Below are 21355 nucleotides of genomic sequence, written 5' to 3' on the forward strand. Positions count from 1 at the left end.
CCAGCTGGACATGGGGCTGCTCCCTGGAATTGCTGAGATTCCCCCAAAAGTGAGGTGGAAAAGCTCCTCCTTCCCTCCCCACAGACGAGCTCTCAGCCCCACGGCTCTGGCTTCGGGGAGAGGATCCCCCCAAGCCCTGCCCTGGTCCCAGGAATCCAGGACCCCCCAAACTGCCAGCTGGGGAGCAGCCAGGCCCGTTTGTTCCCTTTCCACCCCTGATGGAGTGACCCAAACCCCAAATCCGGGTGTGGGGGCCCAGGGATGGGAACAGAGACCTCCAGCAGCGCTGTTGCTCCCTTTTTTATAGATTTGTGTGTGGATATATAGAAAACAGAGAGAACCCTGCCGCGGTCACCGCCGGCTACCAACACCTCTGAGCTGGGCAATGCAAACGGCCCAGTGCGGGTTGTCCCCTCGCTGTCCCCTCGCTGCCCCCGCCGTGGCAGCGCTAGGGCCTGGCGCGGTGCGGGAAGGCCGGGACGTGCGGGGAGCCGCAGGAGCGCTGCCCGTGCCACGGAGCCGCCGGGAACAGCCGGGGCCGCGGCGAGCTGCCGAAGGACGCGGGCAAGCGGCCGGCGCCGGTGGCCAGCGGGCGGCACAGCTCGGAGGCCACCACCAAAGGGCTGGGGAAGGCCGGGATCACCAAGGGGCTCACGGAGAGCGCCGGGGCCACCGGCACGCCCTGCGTTCTCAGGTGCTCCAGGGGGCTCCCGAAGCCGCCCGGGAAGTGCAGCGCGGCTCCGTTGAAAGCGTCCGGCGGCAGCGGCGCGCTGAAAGCCGGGGTGGCCACCACGGCCTTGGGTTTGGCCAGCACTTGGTGGCCACCCGGCGAGCGGCTCCGCCTGTCCCTGCCCTCCTTGGCCAAGGGGGACACGGCGCGTGACTTGGCACTGGGGCCGAAGGGCTCCTCGTCCTCCTCCTCCTCATCATCATCATCATCTTCCTCCTCCTCGTGGCGGCCGTGGGCGGCCCGGGACGCGGCGGGGCCGAAGGTGGCCCCGGGGGGCACCCAGCAAGCCTGGACAGCGGCGGCCCGGCCCTCCCACGGCCGCTCGGGCTCCTCGGGCCGCGCCGGGAAGGCGGAGGGCGGCTCCAAAAAATCCTTCAGGTTGGAGAAGTATCCCCAGAGCGGGGCACAGCCGCCGGGCTGCGGGCCCTCGCTGCGGTAGGCGTGGAAGTAGCCGGTGAAGACGGCGGGGGCCGCGCTCCCGTCCTGCGGGCAGCCCTGGATGTCTCTGCCCGCCGGGGATGCGCTGCGGGCCGGGCTCGCCACGCTCGGAGCTCTGTCCGGAGCTCCCCACGGCTCCGGGCTCCTCTGCTCAGCCGGCCCGGGCAGCCCGGGCGGCTCGGGGCCGCTGTCGCTCGGTGCCCGGCGGCTCTCGGGGCAGTGGCGCTTGTGGCAGTGCAAGGACTCGGCCTTGCTCACCTGCGCCAGCAGCTTCTTCTTGGCCAGCGGGGACATGATGGGGTGGTTCCCTTTGGAGTAGAAGCTGGAGAAGAGGCGCTTGTAGGTCTCGCTGTGGCTCCTGCAGGGGCTGGGACACCTCCCCGAGGGGCTGGGGGCCGGCACGGCCGGGCTGGTGCGTCCGTCTGTCCCCCGGCCCCGCTCCGCCGCGTCCTCCGCGCCCGCCTCCGGCCGCGCCTTGTCCGGAGCCACCTGCGAGCGGAGGGCTCGGGCTGTGGGCGCCGCACCCCGGCCCGGGGTCTCGGCTCCCACCCCCCGCTCTCATTCCCGGCCCATCCCTCTCTGCCCTGCCCGTCCCCGGGGCTGCTCCCGTCCCCTCCGGAGGGGCCGCGCACCTGCTCGCGGCCCTTCTCCTTCCTGGCCCTCTTGCTCTTGTCGTCCTTGGAGACCTTGTACTGCCGGCGGGGTTTGCTGGGGGGCAGCGGTTTGTCCTCCTCGCCCTTGAGGTGCCGCACGTAGGGAAGGACGAGCCTGCGGAGCGAGCGGGGAGCGCCGTGAGCGCCGCGCTGGGGGAAACTGAGGCACGCGGCGGGACAGCGCCCCGGCCCCGGCCCGGTCCCACCTCTCGTAGTGGCGCCGGGTGCAGGTGGCCGCGCTGGTGCTGCCGGGGCTGCCCCCGAGCTCGTCGTAGACGTTCTTCCAGAGCCGGCGGCCTGTCACCTGTGGCGGGAGGGAAGGACAGAGGGAGGGGTGAGCCCTGGCACCCCGGGGACATCCGGACACCCCGGGGACACCCTGGAACCCAGGGAACGTCCGAGCACCCCAGGGGACACCCTGGAACCCAGGGGTCACACTGGTGTCCAGAGGACTTCCCGGTACCCAGGGGACATCCTGGCACCCAGGGGACACCCCAGCACCTGTGGGACACCCTGGTGTCCAGCCCTGATGTCCAGGGGACATCTGGGCATGTAGGGGACACTGGGATGCCCAAGGGACACCCTGGCACTCAGGGGACACTGGGATGCCCAGGGGACACCCTGGTGCCCAGGGGACTCTGGGATGCCCAGGGCACACCCTGGTGCCCAGGGGACACTGGGATGCCCAGGGGACACCCTGGTGCCCACCCCAGCTCCACGGCCACCACTCACCAGCTCGTAGGCTCCCAATTTTTCCACGGCCTTGTAGATCTTCCAGAGGTTAACTGGGAATAATGAGAGGGGAGATGCTGAGGCTCAGGAGGACACGGGACCTGGGCACGGCCACCCCCTGTCCCTGTCCCTGTCCCTGTCCCGGGTGGGGGGACGTACTCTGCTTGAAGCCGAGGTGCGGGATCCTCTCGATGGGCGTGTGCCGCTCCTTCATGAACTTGTAGAGGCTGACGAGGAAAGCCTCCTCCTCCTCCTTCTCCTTGTCCTCCTCGTCCTTGTCCTTGTCCCCACCTTCTCCCACCGCCTTGTCCCTCTCGGCGCCATCCCCGGCCCCCGGCGCGTCCTGCGGGACACGGGGCTGAGTTTTGGGGGAGCTGCGGCCCCTCCACCCGCACCCCCGTTCCCCGGGAGAGCTCCGGGCTCGTTCCCCGGGGAGCTCCGGGGAATCTCCAGACCCGTTCTCCGGGGAGCTCGGGGCCGTTCCCCGCAGCCCCGGGGAGCTCCGTGCCCGTTCCCCGCAGCCCCGGCCCCGTTCCCCGGCAGCCCGAGGAGCTCGGGGCCGTTCCCCGGCAGCCCCGGCCCCGTTCCCCGCAGCCCGAGGAGCTCGGGGCCGTTCCCCGGCAGCCCCGGGCCCGCGGCCAAGTTGGTCAAAGCGCTGGATGCGGGTGAGAACACGAGGAGCGGCTTCCAGGAAAACAGACGGGCAGAAATTCCGAAATTCAGCCCCCCCGCGCCGCCGCCGCCGCCTTTCTCAGCTAAAAATGTTCCTCGTTTGTTTGTTCTACATTTTCCGGAGTTATAAAACTTGTTGCTATTTTTGGGCAAAGAAGCTGCTCGGCTCCCAAGTCCGTCCTTTTCTATTTTTTTTTTTTTTGCAGTCTTTTATTTTTTTCTCCTTTTTTTTTTTTTTTTTTTGTTCTTGCGTTTTTTTTTTTTTTTCCCTTTTTTTTTTTTTTTTTTTTTTGTTCTTTCTATTCATTTCACGGCTTGTGACAGACACCGGATTTAACGGCTGAAAGAGTTCAAAGCTTTCTTTTTTTTTTTTTTTTTTTTTTTAGGTTTTTTTTTTTTTTTCCTTTTTTTTTTTTTTTTTTTTTGTTCTTTCTATTCATTTCACGGCTTGTGACAGACATCGGATTTAACGGCTGAAAGAGTTCAAAGCTTTCTTTTTTTTTTTTCTTTTTTCTTTTTTGTGTGTGTGTGTGAAATAAAAAGCTGCTGGGGGGGAGGGAAAAGCTCCAGCGCCACAAAATCCAAACCCCTTTTCCTCACGAGGATAAAAAATAATTACAAAAACGATCCTATTCCTATGGGACCGCTCACTTCTGCCCCCAAAAATGCCATTTTTGGTCCATTCCCCCCCTCGCCCCCCACCCAAAGCTGGAATTTCACATTTCTCTGCCTCGTCCTCACTTCCACCGGCGGCCAAAGCGCTGCTCGCCCTCCTCCCTCCCTCCCTCCCCCGAATTTTGGGCCGTTCAGCACCCCCAAAACCGCCCGGGGTGCACTCACGGCGGGCTGGGCGGGGCTGGGGGGGTCCCGGGGGTCTCCTTGCGGCTCCTGGTTCTTCTCCATGGGGGGAAATCGCTGCCTGTGGAGTCGGGACGGGACCTGGGAGGGGAAAAAAGGGGGGAGGGTGAGACCCCGAATTTCTGCTGCTCTCCTAAAATGACGGTGCAATCGCGGGGATTTGGGGGTGCCCGTCGGGCACCGGAACCGCCCGAGGCTGCTCCGTCCGTGCCTCCCCCCCTGCGCCCCCGTTCCGGGCTCGCCGCCCCCGAATCCCCCCCAGGTTTTTGAGGAAAAACCCCGGGAAAAGGGCGAAAAGCGGCGGTGCCAACCTGGGGAAGGAGCGGGGCGGGCAGAGGGGGTCCCGAGGGGGTCCCGAGGGGGTCCCCGGGTGCTCCCCACGCCCCCCGGTCCCGCCCGAGCCCCTCCGGTGCCCCCGGTCCCGCTCGCGCTCACCGGCCACGCCCGCGCCACGTGACCGCGGGGCGCGCCCGAGGGGCGGGGCCGCCACGCCCCCATCGCTTCTCATTGGCCGGCGACAACACGCCCCTTCTCTTATTGGGTAGTCGCTCTGCCTGTCTCCGCCCCCCGCGAGGGGCACGCCGGGAGCTGTAGTCCTGAAGCGGCAGCGCGCGCGCGGCTGTGGGTGAGCGCACCTGAGCGCAGGTGTGCGCGGGGGGGTCTGCGCGCATGTGGGGGGCACGGAGGCGCCAGGTGTGCGCAGGTGAGCACGGCCAGGTGCCTGCGCCCGTGTGCGCGTCCAGGTGTGCAGCAGGTACAGGTGGCACACACAGGTGTGCAGGTACAGTGTCACACACACCTGTGTGTGCAGGTACAGGTGTCACACACACACACACACAGGTACAGTGTCACATACACACCTGTGTGTGCAGGTACAGGTGTCACACACACACACACACAGGTACAGTGTCACATACACACCTGTGTGTGCAGGTACAGGTGTCACACACACACACACACAGGTACAGTGTCACATACACACCTGTGTGTGCAGGTACAGGTGTCACACACACACACACACAGGTACAGTGTCACATACACACCTGTGTGTGCAGGTACAGGTGTCACACACACACACACACAGGTACAGTGTCACATACACACCTGTGTGTGCAGGTACAGGTGTCACACACACACACACACACAGGTGTCCCGCACACACCTGCGTGTGCAGGTACAGGTGTCCCGCACACACACACACAGGTACAGGTGTCACACACACCTGCGTGTGCAGGTACAGGTGTCACACACACAGAGGTACAGTGTCACACACACCTGCGTGTGCAGGTACAGGTGTCACACACACACACACACAGAGGTACAGGTGTCACACACACACACACAGGTACAGGTGTCACACACACCTGTGTGTGCAGGTACAGGTGTCACACACACACACACACACACACACACAGGTACAGGTGTCCCGCACACACCTGTGTGTGCAGGTACAGGTGTCACACACGCACACACAGGTGCAGTGTCACACACACACACACAGGTACAGGTGCCACACACACACACAGAGGTACAGTGTCACACACTCCTGTGTGTGCAGGTACAGGTGTCACACACACACACACACAGGTACAGGTGTCCCGCACACACCTTTGTGTGCAGGTACAGGTGTTACACACACACACAGGTACAGGTGTCGCACACACCTGCGTGTGCAGGTGCCGCTGCCACACCCCCAGGTGTTTATCAGGTGCCGGTGTCCCTGTCCCCGGTGTCCCCCCCGGTTCGGTTCCCGGCACCGCTGACGCGGTTTCCTCCCTTCCCGGCGGCGCTCCGAGCGCAGGAAACCGCCGCGGCTTTTGGGGCAAAACGCGGCCGGTTCGGGGCTGAGCGAGCCCCGCCGGGACCAACAACCCCCGCAAGCCCCGAGCCGCCGGTACCGGGGCTGGGGGCGGCACCGGGCTCTAATTACACCCTTAATGAGCTAACAATCATTACCACAACACTAATTCCGGGCGCTTCGGCGGCGGCGCTTTCCGAACTCATCCCGCATGGCGCCCCGGGGCCGCTCCTCCTCCCCGGAGCACCCAAACCCCGCCGGTTTAGGCCCAAACTGGCGGGGCTGGAGCGTCACGGCCCGGAATAGCGCGGGAGCGCTGCCAGGCCGTGACGGCGGCTGAGTAATGGGCTGAAGTCATCCTCCCTTCCCCATCCCGCGCCGCCGGTTTGGCCAAACCCCCCCCGACGTGCCCGGGGGGCTGCGGAGGGGCCGGGGACCCCCGGGGGCGGCCGCGGCTCCGGGACCCCCGCGGGGCTCCCGGTGCGTTCGGCGTTTCGGGGTTCCCGGCCGGTCCCGCTCGGGACGCGCGGCTCGGGGCGGGCCCCGGGACCCCCCAGCCCCCCGGGACCCCCGGACTCACCGGCGGAGGCTCGGGCCGGGCTCCGGGGCGGCCGGAGCGGAGCGCGGGTGTCGCGGAGCGGGACCGAGCCCGGGATGAGTCAGCCCCGCTCGGGGAAGTGGCGTGTGCGAGCGGGAGCGGGGCGAGCCGCAGCCATTGACTCTTTCCTTACCGGAACGGACGCGTTTTGGGGCTTCTCCCCCCGCGCCCCGAATGACTGGGCCGGACTTTCCCGGCCCCGAAGCGCCGCTCGCCGCCGCGGAGCCGCCCCGAGGGCGGGGGCACGGCGGGATGCTCCGCGGCCGCGGTCCCGCTCCCTTCCCGGGGGTCCCCAGCGTTCCAGGAATGCTGTCCCTTGTCCCGGCATTGCCAATCCCCGTCCCGCGGCACCGGAGCCGCTCACACGCCGGGGACAGTCGGGGCTCAGCCCCCCGAGAATCCCCCCCCGCCCCGCTTCGACTCGTGAGAGAGTCCCGAAAAATGAGAGAAAAAGAAAAAAAAAATCCCCCGGTGACTCATTTTGGGCCAAAAAACCGAGAAAGCAGCAGCGGGGGGAAGTCGGGAGGGGCACCGGGTCAAGGAGCCGCGGGTGCCCCCGAACCCGTCCCCGCCCTCCCGCGATAAATGCGGGATTTAGCGAGAATGGGTGAAAAAAAAAAAAAAACAGCAAAAAGCCCCGCTCGGGGTTTTATTCCCGGTTTTTGTCCGAGCTGGGATGTCCGGAGCTGAGGGAAGCGGGGGCCCTGCCTCAGTTTCCCCTCGCTCCCGGTCCAGCCCTCCCAGCTCCATCGGCGCTGGGATGGAAGGGATTTCGGGAGTAAATAAAGGGATTTCAGGAACAGCTCGGGTTTCAAGAATAAACGGGATTTTTAGGAACAGATCGGATTTCAGGAATAAATAAAGGGATTTTGGGAACAGCTCGGGTTTCGGGAATAAATAAAGGGATTTTAGGAACAACTCGGGTTTCAGGAATAAATAAAGGGATTTTAGGAACAACTCGGGTTTCAGGAATAAATAAAGGGATTTTAGGAACAGCTCGGGTTTCGGGAATAAATAAAGGGATTTTAGGAACAGCTCGGGTTTCAGGAATAAATAAAGGGATTTTAGGAACAGCTCGGGTTCCGGGGTCCCGGGGCCAGCTGAGCACCCCTGGGTGAGGCCGCTGGTGGGAACCGTCCCGACCCCGCAGCTCCGAGGGTGGAAAATCCCAAAATCCTTCCAAGATTTCCTGAGGAGGTGCCCGGAGAGGAGCCCCGAGGGGCGCCACGGGAGCTGCTGCAGGTGGGAGCGCCCAGAGCCCCCTCCCCATTACCGGGACCCCTCCCCATTACCGGGACCCCTCCCCATTACCGGGACCTCACCCGTTCGTGGCCGGGTCCGGAGGAGGAGGAGGGTGAAGAGGAAGGTCCGGTGCCTTCGATCCGGGGCTGCGGGATCGCTCCAGCCCTGCCCGAAGCTCCCGGAGCCGCAGCTCTGCCCTCGCATCCCCCCCAGCCCGGGCGGGAGCACCGCCAGTCCTCCGGGAATATCAACCCCTGGAATACCAACCCTTGGAACAACAATTCCTGGAGCGGCACATTACCGGGACCCCTCCCCATTACCGGGACCAGTCCCTGGTGCTGCCCCCTCACCCGTTCGTGGCCGGGTCCGGAGGAGGAGGAGGGTGAAGAGGAAGGTCCGGTGCCTTCGATCCGGGGCTGCGGGATCGCTCCAGCCCTGCCCGAAGCTCCCGGAGCCGCAGCTCTGCCCTCGCATCCCCCCCAGCCCGGGCGGGAGCACCGCCAGTCCTCCGGGAATATCAACCCCTGGAATACCAACCCTTGGAACAATTCCTGGAGCGGCAGCTCCTAGAACATCAATGCCTGGAGCATCAATTCCTGGAAAATCATCCCCCGGAGCAGCAGCAGCCTCTGGCATTCCCATCCCCCGGGAGCGGCTCGGCATTCCCGGAGCAGAGGAGAGGGAGATCCCGGCGGAATTCCCGAGCCCCGGGAGGCGGCGCCGGCCGCTCCTTGGAGCGGAGAAATCCCGGGAAGAGCGAGGGAGAGGCGCGGGCAGAGCCCGGCGGGTCGGGAACTGCGGCTCTGGGTCTTGCCCCAGCCCCAGGAAAAGCAGGGGTCTCAGGAGGAGGAGACCCCCTCCTTTGGGAATCCTTATCCCAGGAAAGGCAGGAGAGGAGGAGACCCCTCCCCTGGGGACCCCCAGCTCCCCCTGGAGCTGCGGGAAGAGCCCAAAGAGGAAAATCCAGGAGGAAAATCCAGGTTCTGACACGGCCCCAAATCCCACTGAGCAGGCACCAGCCCCAAAAGCACCGGGAAGGACCCGGGATCCCCATCCCAGAGCTGATCCCAGAGCTGATCCCATCCAGGGTTTTGGCTCCTGGACCCCGTTCCCAGCTGCTGCTCCAGGCTCTGATCTCTGCATTCCCATTTTTTAGGGATTTGTCCTCATTTGCTGCCCCCACTCCAGGGTTATTCCTTCCAGGCCCCTCTCCAAAGTGTGCAAAATTTATTAACCTTAGAAACAGTCAAAAAAGGGAACGGGGGCCAAGAGTAACAGTCCAAAAACTGGGAATTACAGACTGGGAAGGACACAGGGAGGGAATTCTGGGACAGACAGAGGGAATTTTGGGATAGACAAAGGGAATTTTGGAACACAGAGAGAGGAATTTTTGAGACAGACAACTTTGGGACACAAGAAATTTTGGGACACAGAGCAGCCCAGGTTCACAGTCAAGTGCAGAATTCCCAATTCCAGGGAAAAGCTGCTGGATCTGTCCAGCCAGGACATCCCTAAATCCCAACCTTCCCAGGGATTTGGGATTTTGGGAATTCTCAGCATTCCCTGCTGGATCTGGAGTGGCTCCAGGGTCAGTCCCCTGCTGTCACCCGGATATCTGACAGGTCCTCGGTGCTCTCCAGCCTCAGATTCTGGGAATGGGAAGGAAAAGCTTTGGAATGAAATCCCCTGGGAATGGGGACAGAGCAGGAATTTCCTCACGGGAAGGAGCCCCCGGGGGGGGTTTGGAGTCTCCATCCCTGCAGGAATTCCAAGGAACTCCTGGATGAGGAAGGAATCCAGGTGGGGATTGGGAACGTTGTGACCTTGGAGAGCTTTTCCAGCCTCAGGAATTCTGGGATTTTGGGATTCTGTTCCCTTATCCAGAGTCTGGAATGCTTGGGACGGCTCTGAGGGACAAACCCTGCACAAGCTGGGAATGTTTCCATTCCCTGGAAAAACTGGGAATGAGCTGCATTCCACAGAATAACTGGGATTGAGATTCCATGGGATCCCCAGGATTGTTGGGAATGAGCTGCATTCCATGGAAAAACTGGGATGGATGGGACGAGTTGCATTCCCTGGAATTCCCGGGATAGGTGGGATGAGCTGCATTCCCTGGAATTCCCGGGATAGGTGGGAATGGCTCCCTGCTCTCACCTTCTCGTTGGCCAGGTGCAGGAGGCACACGAAGGCCAAGGGCACCGACAGGTTGGTGGCCATGGTAGGAGGGAGCCTGTGGAAAAGCGGGATCGGGATCAGAGCCCGGGAATGCCGGAGCAGCCAGGAGTGCCCAGGAGCAGGGACTGGGCACAGCTCTGCCCTTCCCTGGGAACACCCACAGGGGTTTGCCCTGTCCCAGTCCCAGCCCAACATCCAGAGGAATTTTCCCATTCCCATTCAGGATTTTCCCTGCCCTATTCCCATGAGGGATTTTCCCATTCCCTGTCCCATTCCCATGAGGGATTTTCATTGTCTCCTTCCCATTCAGATTTTCCCTGCCCCATTCCAATTCCCATGAGGGATTTTCCCTGTCCCATTCCCATTCCCATGCCAACACCTGGAGAGATTTTCCCTTTCCCATTCCCATTCAGGATTTTCTCATTCCCATTCCCATTATTCCCATTCCCAACCTGTGCAGCAGATCCTTGGTGAGGTCACTCAGGATTTTCTCTCTGGCCACTTCTGCATCCGTCCCTTCCCTGGCCTCCTCCCCCTGCTTGGGAAAATCCAGGAATGCAGAGCCCCGAAATTCCAAGGAAAACCCCTGGGAGCCTCGGCCCGTCCTGGCCAATGGGAAACTTGGGGCTGATCCCATGGGATTGGGTTTATCCCCATGGGATTGGGGTTTATCCCCTGGGATTGGGGCTGATCCCTGGAGCTGGGCAGGAACCCCTGCAGAATTCCCAGCAGGAATTTCCCTTCCCGACCTCTCCTTGCTCCGTCAGCAGCTCCCACATGTTCCTCTTCAGCCTCCTCATGTCCATCCTCTTGGCCGTCCTGGCGTACTGGATGGGGATCTTATGGATCTGAGGGAGGAATCCAGGATTGTCCGGGATCACCACCGGGATCATCACCGGGATCACCACCGGGATCACAGCCATCGGCATTCCCGATTTCCCGTGGGAATAACAGCCCGTGCAGCCTCACTGCCAATCCCAGTGTTTAGTCTGGGAATTGTTCCTCTGGGAATGTCAGTCCTGGCAATCCCTGGAATCACTGGGTTGTCCTGGGATTTTTAACCCTGGAGGTGCTGAAAGGTTTTTGCTCCAGCCCAGCCCAGGGAAGAATTCCCAGTTCTAATGAGGAATTCCCAGTGCCAGGGAGGAATCTCCAGCCCAGTGCTCCCCGTCCCTCCCGCCATTCCCAGTCCCCATTCCCAGTGCTCCCAGTGCTCCCAGTGACCTTGTGGGGCTCGGCGATCAGCTCCAGCTCCCCGCAGCCCGGGCCGCTCCCGCCGTTGATCCCGGAGATCTCCGGAGCCTCGGGATGAGCCGGGAGCGGGAACGGCCCCGCCTGGCCCGGGAATTCTGCGGGATCGGGATCGTCATCGCTGTCAGGGACCTGCCAGGGACACGGGGGGACAGCAGAGTCACCTGGGAGGAGCCAGAGGCAGAAGGAGGGTGGGAATTCCTGCCTGGCTTCCCCATGGAATTTGGGCTCATCCCCATGGGATTTGGGCTCATCCCATGGAATTGAGGCAAGGCTAAAGCCAAGGCAGCTGCTGGGAGCACAAATCCCAAAGTTTTCCCAGCCCTGGGAATGTCCAGGCCAGGCAGGACGCCAGCAGAGCCCTGCAGCTCCCCTCAGGAATTCTCTGGCCATGGATTTTATCCCAGCAGGAATTCCCCAGTCCCAGGCTGTACCTGCAGGGCGGGGCAGAAGTTGGAGGTGTCGTTGGGGTTGTTGTAGTCGTAATCCTCAATTCCAGCCTCGCTGTCCAAGGCTCCCACTGGATCCGGGCTCGGGCTGAGCTGGGGAAAAACATTCCAAAATATTCCTGGGAAAAGGCTGGGCCTTGGCCCTTCATTCCTGTTTTTGCCATTCCAGGAGGGTTTGTGGTGAGAGCAGCCCTGGGGAACGTCCAGAACATTCCCAGGGTTTGGTGCTGGGAATGATTCCGTGGAATTCTTTAGGGAATTCTCACCTTGAGCAGGGGTTTGAGGAAGAGCTGCCCCAGGGTCTGGGGGTCGTAGTTGAAGTCTGCAGGGAGCGTGGTGCTCCGGCTGTTCTGGTTTTCCAGGATGGATTTGGCCAAAGTTATGGATGCCTGGGAATGGGATTGGACAGCTCCATGGAAAAACAGGAAGCTCCACCAGTTTTCCATGGAAAAATGGGAAGCTCCACCAGCTTTCCGTGGAAAACAAGGAGTGTTTTGTCTGGGAAGGGGCAGGGTGGGAGGTGCCCCCCAGGACACGCAGCTGGAGCTGCCCAAATCCCGGGAATTCCAGGCTGCTGTGGGAAAAGGGCTCCGTGGGCACCTTGGTCTTCTGGAAATGGGCCTGGAAGTCGATGTCCTCCTGGAAATCCAGCTCGAAAACCTTCCTGGGAATCCTCTGCCGGGAATCCTTCTCCGGGCCTGGGGCTGCTGAGGGACAGCAGGGAAAGGGGGGAAAGGGAAAGCTTGGAATTCCAGAATTGAGCCCTTCCCAGCCTGGAACTCCAGGATTGAGCCCTCCCCAGCCCGGAATTCCAGGATTGAGCCCTTCCTAGCCCGGAATTCCAGGATTCCAGCCCAGAATTCCAGGATTCCCTGCCCTGGGCACTCACGGGGCTGGCGGGGCCGGAAGCGCCAGTGCTCGGGGCCGGCCCACATGGAGAGCACACGGGGGCTGAAGTAGGAATATTCCCCGGGATTCAGGGACACGTGCAGGCTCAGCGTGCCAATGTCCCCCTCTCCCAGGGGGGCTCCAGTGCTCCTGGAAAAAGAAAGGCAGCTGCTCAGAATTCCATCAGCATTCCTGAGGGATTTGTTATCCCTGCTCAGAATTCCTTCAGCATTCTCAGGATTTGTTATCCCTTTTCAGAATTCCCTTGGCATTCCCAGGATTCCCTCCCAGGTACTGGGAATTCCTCCCAGGTACTGGGAATTCCCCTGGAATCCAGCCCAGCCCCCATCCCTGGATCCAGCCCCACCTCTTGCTGTGGCCCAGGGAGTCTCTTTTGGGCTGGAATTCCTGGGTCCCATCCCCAGCTGGGGATTCGGGCTGGGAGGGGGCCCAGCCCTCGCCCTCCTCGCTGTCGGGATCCAGGTTGGGATCGAAGGCCTGCTCGCTCTTCCGGAACTTCTCCAGGAGCGCCGACACCGACTGCAACACAGGAGTTCCCAGCCTGGCTCAGGGATCCTGCCTGCATCAGGAATTCCCAGCCTGCATCAGGGATCTGACTCAGGAATTCCCAACCTGGCTCAGGGATTCCCACCCACCTCGTCGTGGGACTCCTCATCCCACTTGGTGAACTGGAATCCGGCCAGGGAGGAGCAGATCCGGCGTTTTTCCAGGCACGGGGCCAGCAGGGCTGCGGAGAGGTGGGATACAGGTGAATTCCTGGGATTCCAGCAGGAACTCCCATCTGGATCAGGAATCCCCACCTGGTTCAGGAATCCCCAACCTGGATCAGGAATTCCTAATCTGCCTCAGGAATCCCTGATCTGGCTCTGGACCTCAAACCTCCAAAATTCCTGCACAAGATCCCAGATTCAGGAATTCCCACCTGGCTCTGGAATTCCCATCTGCCTCAGGACCCCAAACCTCCCACATTCCCAGTTTTCCAGCAGTTTTCCAGATCCCAGCGAAGCAAGCAGCGAACAAACACACGGGAAAAGGAGCTGGATAAGGGCAGGAAAAGCAGGGAAAAGGCTGTTTCCTGATCTGGCTCTGGACCTCAAACCTCCAAAATTCCTGCACAAGATCCCAGATTCAGGAATTCCCACCTGGCTCTGGAATCTCTAATCTGGCTCAGGAATTCCCACCTGGCTCTGGAATTCCCATCTGCCTCAGGACCCCAAACCTCCCACATTCCCAGTTTTCCAGCAGTTTTCCAGATCCCAGCGAAGCAAGCAGCGAACAAACACACGGGAAAAGGAGCTGGATAAGGGCAGGAAAAGCAGGGAAAAGGCTGGGAAAGGCTGGGATTCACCTTTTAGAGCTGGCACGGTGAGGGGATGGGAGCTGGGCAGGGCCAGGCTCTCCGAGGAGGGCAGAGGGACAATTTCAGAGTGGAAAAGGAGCCGGCTCTGGAAGTCCTGGGAGCGCAGCCCCGTCAGGAAAATGCCGGCAGAGCTGCACTCGTCGAAGGAGGCGGCTGCTCTCTGGAACATGGGATCCACCTGGGAATGAACAGGGGAATTAGGGAATGGGGATGGGAATAGGAACCCAGGAATGGAGGGGGGGAATCAGGAATGGGGATGGGAGTCAGGGAATGGACGGGGGAATTAGGGAATGGGGATGGGAACCCAGGAATGGAGGGGGGAATTAGGAATGGGGGTCAGGGAATGGACAGGGGAATTAGGGAATGGGGATGGGAACCCAGCAATGGAGGGGGGAATTAGGAATGGGGGCCAGGGAATGGACAGGGGAATTAGGGAATGGGGATGGGGGAGTGGAGAGGGGAATTGGGTAATGGGGATGGGGGAGTGGAGAGAGGAATGGGAGTTAGGGAACGGAGAGGGGAATCAGGGAATGGAGGTGGAAATCAGGAAGGGAAAAGCAGGACAGGGGGCAGGGAGGAGGAGGATGAGGAGCAGGACAGCGAGGAGGAGGAGCAGGACAGTGAGGATGAGGAGCAGGGCAGCGAGGATGAGGAGGAGGAGGAGCAGCCCAGCCCCACCTCGGCCCTGCGGCTGCCCTCGGGCATGTTGATGTTGCTCAGGTTCTGCTCGATGGTTTTGAAGCTTTGCTTCTTCTTTGGCTGAGCCTTCCTGGCAGCCTCGGGGGCTGGGCTGGAGTCTGGAATGGGAAAAGGGATAAATTCCACCTCAGGAGGGCTGGGATATCCCAAAGGAGGGAGAAAACCTGGAATTTGTGCAGCAAACTACAGCAGGCGTTGAAATTCCTCAGGATCCGCTGGCATGAGCAACGCTCCGCTGGCTTTTTATGGAGTCTGTTTGGCAAAAAACTGCCCCTATCTGATCCCAAAGTGCCCCTGTTTGGCCCCAAACTGAAATCTAAAATCACTGAGCGACAGATCCAGCTCCTCCCTGCTCCAGCATTCCAGCAGAACCAATCTGGGACCTCCCAGCCCTTGGAAAACCCCATTAATCCCAAACCTCTCCAGAACTCCCAAAGAGCGCCGAGGCTCCCCCCGATCCCAGCTGGGAAACGGTGGAACCCCAGGGATTTTTGGGAGGAAAAGAGGGAATTCCCACCTTCCTGGGAGCTGCCCGGGTCCCGGGCAGGGGCCGGCTCCTTGCCCAGGTGGCCCAGCACCCTGAAGGCGTCGGCGTGCACGGAATCCACGCGCACGGCGTAGATCTTGGCGCTGGCGTCCAGAGTGCCGGCCGCCACCTGCGGGGAACAGGAGCTGCCAGCGGGACAGGGCAGCCCCCCCTGGGCATCCCAGAGGGACCCCCCGCTGCTCTGCCCCCCAAAACACCGGCAGGAAGGAATAACATCACAGGGAAAGCTGTGCACTCCCCACAGGGCCTCCTCCCCATAGCCCGGGGTTGGTTTTTTTGGGATCGCAGCTAAAAATCCTTCAGGAGTTGTTTAGAAATGCCAGGTTTGTGCAGTGGTTTTGGTTGGCTAATTGGGGATTTTTTTGGTTAATGTATTAATTAGCGTGGTGGGTTTAGTGTTGGTTAATGACTCATATCACATATAATATAGTAATCATTATTTAATATTATATTATACTACATTATATATATATTATATATATTAATTATATATACTATATATACAATTAATATATATAATATATACTATATTATATATATACTATAATATATATTATGTATATTATAGTTAACATTAATATACATTACAACATATGTATATAAAAGATATATTAACATATTAACATATATTAATATAACATATAACTTATGTATTTATTAGAATGTGTTTATTTTTTCGTTGTGAGATAGAATTAGGAGAGGTAAAGAAGGCTTAAAACTTTAAAAGGGTATAAAGAAAAATGTATTAATAATTACACCCAATTTGTTAAAAAACCAGATTTGTAGAAAATTCTCAAAGCCAGAAAGCTCACATAGAGTGCATCTGTATGCAAACCTTGAGATAAGAAATGCTGACTTAGAAATGCCATGGAATGGGACAGGTATTGTTGAGAGAGAAGTAGAAATAAGGTTCAAAGGATGGCCTTGCAAATCAGACTGGATACTTTGGAGAAACAGAACATTGTAGTAAGACCCATAAAGGGTAATTTTAAATGACTGGCATTAAGGCATCTACAGCATGGTGTGGCTAAAGCTGATAGGCCAAGAAATGCATATAATGTAATGTAATAGAAATTAATTATAATGTAGTGTAATTAGGAAACAGTTCTGATTGTGATGGCGTGAATTATAACATCTGTATTGTCTCACCCTCCAAATGAGACTGAAAATGGAGTGGAAGTTTTTAAAACACCTCTCAGTTGCCTCATCTCTGGGTCAGAAAAGGAAATAATCCAACAGAAAGGAAGCAGCAGCAGCAGCAGGGACCCCTCTGACCTGGAAGTTGGTGAGCTCCGAGTTCTTCTGCTTCAGGATGTCGGTCATGTAATCGATCAGGTGCAGCCCAAAGGCGTTCTTGGTGGTGATTTTCTGCAAGAAAGCACAGCTGGGACCCTTCCCCTGGCCAGGGACACCCTGGGGACCGAGGGGACAGCCTGGACACGGGAGTGGCGTGAGAAACGGGCAGAGAATTGTCAGAGATTTTAAACCCCGCAGGGCCCAGACGCGGCTGCCCCGACTCACGTTCTCGTTGGAGAGCTTGATGCAGGTGCTGTAGTGCTCCGAGATCTGCGCGTTGGTCCACTGCGGCAGCGGCGGCTGCCAGCTCTCGGTCCTGCGGGACACAGCGGGGCCGGTGCCCGGGGGTCCCCTCAGCCGGGCCCAACGGGATCAGTGCCCGGGGGTCTCCTCAGCCGGGACACAGAGGGGTCGGTGCCCGGGGGTCCCCTCAGCCGGGCCCAACGGGATCAGTGCCCGGGGGTCTCCTCAGCCGGGACACAGAGGGGTCGGTGCCCGGGGGTCCCCTCAGCCGGGCCCAACGGGATCAGTGCCCGGGGGTCTCCTCAGCCGGGACACAGAGGGGTCGGTGCCCGGGGGTCCCCTCAGCCGGGCCCAACGGGATCAGTGCCCGGGGGTCTCCTCAGCCGGGACACAGAGGGGTCGGTGCCCGGGGGTCCCCTCAGCCGGGCCGGTGCCCGGGGGTCCCCTCAGCCCGGACACAGCGGGGTCGGTGCCCGGGGGTCCCCTCAGCCGGGCCGGTGCCCGGGGGTCCCCTCAGCCCGGACACAGCGGGGTCGGTGCCCGGGGGTCCCCTCAGCCGGGACACAGCGGGGTCGGTGCCCGGGGGTCCCCTCAGCCCGGGACACAGCGGGATCAGTGCCCGGGGGTCCCCTCAGCCGGGCCCAGCGGGGTCGGTGCCCGGGGGTCCCCTCAGCCCGGACACAGCGGGGTCGGTGCCCGGGGGTCCCCTCAGCCCGGAACCAGCGGGGTCAGTGCCCGGGGGTCCCCTCAGCCGGGCCGGTGCCCGGGCTCTCCCCTCAGCCCGGATACAGCGGGGTCGGTGCCCGGGGGTCCCCTCAGCCCGGGCCCCGCGCACCGGCCCTACCTGAGCGATGGGGAGCCAAGGCCCTGCAGCGACGAGTCCACAACCCTGGAGCGGCGGCGCTGGCGCCTCTCGTGCTCATCGTCGTTGCCGGGGCACTCAGCGAGCACGGGGGTGCCGGTGCTGCCGAGAGCCCGCGGGGTCGGGGAGAGGAAGGCGGTGGCGGCGGTGGCGGCAGCGCGGGGACTGCGGGCGGCCATGGCTGCGGCTCCGCGCCGCGCTCAGGGCGCCCCCTCCGCGCCTGCTAGCCAATCAGCGCGCGGGGTGCCTGCCTGACAGCCAATCAGCGCGCGGCGCTCCCGCCCCCGAGGCGGGTTTGAACGGCGGCGCGCGCTCAGTAACGGTCGTGAGGGCGAAGGGGGCGGGGCTGCGCTCTGAGGGAGCCGTGAGGGGCCGGGGAAGGGAAGGGGCGGCCTCGCGATTTCCCCCTTTTCCCCCCCAGTTCTGGGGCCGGAGCGGGGTCAGCAGCCTCCGGTACTGCCCTGGAACCCCCCCGGTAGGAGGAGGAGCCGCCAGAGCCGCTTATCCCGGAATCGCTGAGGTTGGAATCTTTGGGATCACCGAGTCCAAGCTGGGCCCGATCCCCACCTTGTCACTGAGTGTAACGTCCAGGCCTTCCCCTCCAGGTGGGTCCCGATATTCTTTTTGCCCTTCCAGGCGTGTTCCCACATTCCCCGTGACTCTCCAGGTGTATTCGCACACTCCCTGTGACTCTCCAGGTGTATTCCCACATTCCCTGCGATTCCAGGTGTATTCCCACATTCCCTGCGATTCCAGGTGTATTCCCACATTCCCTGCGATTCCAGGTGTATTCCCACATTCCCTGCGATTCCAGGTGTATTCCCACATTCCCTGCGATTCCAGGTGTATTCCCACATTCCCTGCGATTCCAGGTGTATTCCCACATTCCCTGCGATTCCAGGTGTATTCCCACATTCCCTGTGATTCCAGGTGTGTTCCCACAGTCCCTGTCACTCTCCAGGTGTAATGCCCACATTCCCTGCGATTCCAGGTGTGTTCCCGCATTCCCTGTGATTCCAGGTGTGTTCCCACATTCCCTGTCACTCTCCAGGTGTAATGCCCACATTCCCTGTGATTCCAGGTGTGTTCCCACATTCCCTGTGATTCCAGGTGTGTTCCCACATTCCCTGTCATTCTCCAGGTGTAATGCCCATATTCCCTGTGATTCCAGGTGTGTTCCCACATTCCCTGTCACTCTCCAGGTGTAATGCCCACATTCCCTGTGATTCCAGGTGTGTTCCCACATTCTCCATCATTCTCCAGGTGTAATGCCCATATTCCCTGTGATTCCAGGTGTGTTCCCACATTCCCTGTCACTCTCCAGGTGTGTTCCCACATTCCCTGTCACTCTCCAGGTGTGTTCCCCATTCCCCGTGACCCTCTCCTGGCTCCAGGTCCCACATCCCTGGGAAGCACTCCTGGGAGAGCCCCGAGCTCTGTACCTGAGGCAAAGCTCCACCAAGAGGGAAGGAAATCCATGGCTTTTCCTCCTGGAGCATCCCTCGTGCTCTGGGACCTTTAGGAAAAAAATTGGGATGGCCTGGATGTGCCAGATCCGTCCCCAAAGCTTGGGAATCCCATTGCGTTCCAAAGTTAGGGAAGAGGGGTTTGACTCCACCAGAAGCAGGAGCTTTTCTGGCATTCCCAGCCGGAATTTAGGATTTAGGGACGCTGCCGCTGGGTGCCGCCGTTTTTCCCGGCGGGTTTTCCCGGCCGAGCCGCTGGATGGAGCAGGAGGAAAAGCCGTGGATTGATCTCCGCAGGAATGGTTCTCAGGAGGAGGAGCCAAGCACTCACAGAGCCACGGAATTGTTGAGGGTGGAAAACACCTTTGGGATCATCAGATCCGAGCTCCAGCTCGGGATGGAGCCGCGGGATCTCCCTGCGGGGGGATAATCCGGATTTAGGGAACGGTGTCCCTATCCAGGATATTCCAGGCTCCCGGGAAGGGCTGATCCAAGGAAACGCAGCCCAGCCCTGTCCCCAGGACAGGAGTGACAGCTGGGTTTCCATAGAACCCCTTCCAAACACAGCCATCCATCAGCCAAACAAAGAAAATCCCGTTTTTCCCAAGGAATATGTGGATTTAGGGTGATCCTTAACCCCCAAATCCCAGTTTGATTGTGGCTCCATCAATCCCTCCGGAGCTGAGCTTGATCCACACTTGGATTTTTATAGAAATCCACACACAGCCATCCATTAACCAAACAAGGAAAATCCAATTTTTCCTAAGGAATGTGTGGATTTAGAGGTGGTCCTTAACCCCCAAATCCCAGCTGGATTTTGGCTTTATCCGTCCCTCTGGAGCCGGGCTCCATTCCCGCCAGGACGGAGCCGGAGGGATCTCAGCTCTGCCTTCATCCAACCCCAAAAATGGCAAAGGAATCAAGGCTTGGAGCCTGGAATCTCCTTGGAAGAGCAGCCCGGAATCTCCTTGGAAGATTCCAAGCACCCGGGAGGCCCCGGCTGGTTCCCAAACCTGGAGGATCTGAACCCCTTTGGGGTTTTTTTCGTCCCCCTGGTAAGTTGGGGGCTGAGCAATGGGGTCTGTCCCTTCCCTCGGCTGCTCCAGGATATTTGGGAGCGGCTGGAAAATCCCCGGCTGAGTTTGGGATGTGTTTTCCCGGGAGCAGCCCCCGCTTTCCGTGGCTGCTGTAAACAAATCAATCTCTGCAGCTGAGCCCATCCCAGAGGAGACTCCAAGGAATTCTGACGGGTTTTATGCCCAAATAAATCATTCCTGCCCTGGCAACGGCATTGGATTTTCCCCCGGCATCAGCGGGAACGTTCCCTGATGGAAGTGGGAATTGAGGGAATGGATCACTGTGACAGCAGTGCTGCAAAGGGCTGTGATCCCTCCCCAGCTCCAGAAATCCCTGCTAGGGCTTGGAAAAGCTTCAGTTCCCAGCTCCCCACATTCCAGAGGGGTTTGCGTTCCCAAAACCCCGGGAGGATGTGGGGATGCTCCTGGGTGCAGGGAGAGGTTTCCTTCAGGAGCTGCAGGGGCTTTTCCAGCTGAGCTCGGGAAGAGTTTGGGAGAATTTGGGACACTGGGATGTTCCCCAAGCTGTGGGGTGGGAAACTTGGGAAAAGGGGAGGGAACTGGGATTGGAGACCTGGCCTGGAATGGGCAGGGAATGACCACGGAATGGGTAGGGAATGGTCAGGGAATGACCTCAGTATGGGCAGAGAATCCCACCCTGGGACCAACTGACCATTCCCTGCCCATCCATGGATCATTCCCTGGCCATTCCCTGAACGGAAGCCTGGAAAAAGCCTCGGATTTGGGATTTCAGGGCATTCTCCCCTGCTTTCCCCTTCCAGGCCCATGTCCATCCCCTCCACTGTGGCTCCATGGCCACAAGGGAAAGCTCAGGAGAGGGAAAGGGGTTGGATCTTCCCAAGATTTCATTGGGAAGCTCTGTTCTCCCTGGCTGCTGCACGCGTTGCTCGTATCCAGCTGGGATGGATTCTTTTCCCTTTAGTGGGAATGTTCTGGAAGAGGCTGGAGTGTCACAGACCTCGGGGTGGCCCCAATCCCTTTTCCCTGCCCTGAGAATGGCCCCAATCCCTTCTGCTCCTCATTCCCTGGGAATGGCCCCAATCCCTTCTGCCCCTCATATCCTGGGAATGGTCCCAGTCCCTTCTCCTGCCCCTCATTCCCAATGAGCAGTGAGGATCTGACCTTTGGTGCTCTCATTCCCTGTGTTTTATCCCCAATTTTTGTGCCACAAATCCCAGGATTTCTCAGTTTTTTGATGCCCTGTCCAACCTGGCCTTGGACACTCCCAGGGATCCAGGGGCAGCCACAGCTCCTCTGGGAATTCCATCCCAGCCCCT

The 21355-nt window shown here is 60.0% G+C and overlaps 2 protein-coding genes across 2 annotated transcripts; both read right to left on the minus strand.

Annotated features, from left to right (window-relative positions):
- Positions 1-287: 287 nt before the first annotated feature.
- On the minus strand, positions 288-4539 carry ARID5A (AT-rich interaction domain 5A). Its single transcript, XM_041404634.1, has 7 exons — positions 4395-4539; positions 4066-4164; positions 2713-2896; positions 2554-2606; positions 2028-2125; positions 1801-1936; positions 288-1657 (listed from the first exon to the last, which is right to left on the minus strand). Exons 2-7 carry the CDS (start codon positions 4126-4128, stop codon positions 449-451), a joined length of 1743 nt encoding a protein of 580 aa, XP_041260568.1. The 5' UTR covers positions 4129-4164; positions 4395-4539; the 3' UTR covers positions 288-448.
- Positions 4540-8987: 4448 nt separating this feature from the next.
- NCAPH (non-SMC condensin I complex subunit H) lies at positions 8988-17693 on the minus strand. The gene is made up of 17 exons (XM_041404637.1): positions 17498-17693; positions 16636-16726; positions 16390-16482; positions 15085-15223; positions 14547-14665; positions 13857-14046; positions 13144-13235; positions 12855-13027; positions 12489-12637; positions 12200-12306; positions 11866-11988; positions 11585-11692; positions 11124-11282; positions 10649-10747; positions 10352-10434; positions 9879-9954; positions 8988-9370 (listed from the first exon to the last, which is right to left on the minus strand). Exons 3-17 carry the CDS (start codon positions 16435-16437, stop codon positions 9311-9313), a joined length of 1725 nt encoding a protein of 574 aa, XP_041260571.1. The 5' UTR covers positions 16438-16482; positions 16636-16726; positions 17498-17693; the 3' UTR covers positions 8988-9310.
- Positions 17694-21355: the final 3662 nt, after the last annotated feature.

This window comes from Onychostruthus taczanowskii, unplaced genomic scaffold (genome assembly GCF_017590055.1).
Source record: "Onychostruthus taczanowskii isolate IOZ18803 unplaced genomic scaffold, ASM1759005v1 scaffold217, whole genome shotgun sequence".
Classification (NCBI taxonomy): Eukaryota; Metazoa; Chordata; class Aves; order Passeriformes; family Passeridae; genus Onychostruthus; species Onychostruthus taczanowskii.

Bases quoted from the DNA above. Each gene is read 5' to 3' on its own strand.
- ARID5A (XM_041404634.1), bottom strand. From the start codon at position 4,128: ATGGAGAAGAACCAGGAGCCGCAAGGAGACCCCCGGGACCCCCCCAGC. The intron at 2,897-4,065 runs GTGAGTGCACCC...CGTGTCCCGCAG, and splicing joins CCAGCCCCGCCCAGCCCGCC to GACGCGCCGGGGGCCGGGGA. The intron at 1,937-2,027 runs GTGGGACCGGGC...CTCGCTCCGCAG, and splicing joins ACCCGGCGCCACTACGAGAG to GCTCGTCCTTCCCTACGTGC.
- NCAPH (XM_041404637.1), bottom strand. From the start codon at position 16,437: ATGACCGACATCCTGAAGCAGAAGAACTCGGAGCTCACCAACTTCCAG. The intron at 13,236-13,856 runs GTGAATCCCAGC...ACCTCTCCGCAG, and splicing joins CACCGTGCCAGCTCTAAAAG to CCCTGCTGGCCCCGTGCCTG. The intron at 12,638-12,854 runs GTGGGGCTGGAT...TTCTTTTTCCAG, and splicing joins TCCCTGGGCCACAGCAAGAG to GAGCACTGGAGCCCCCCTGG.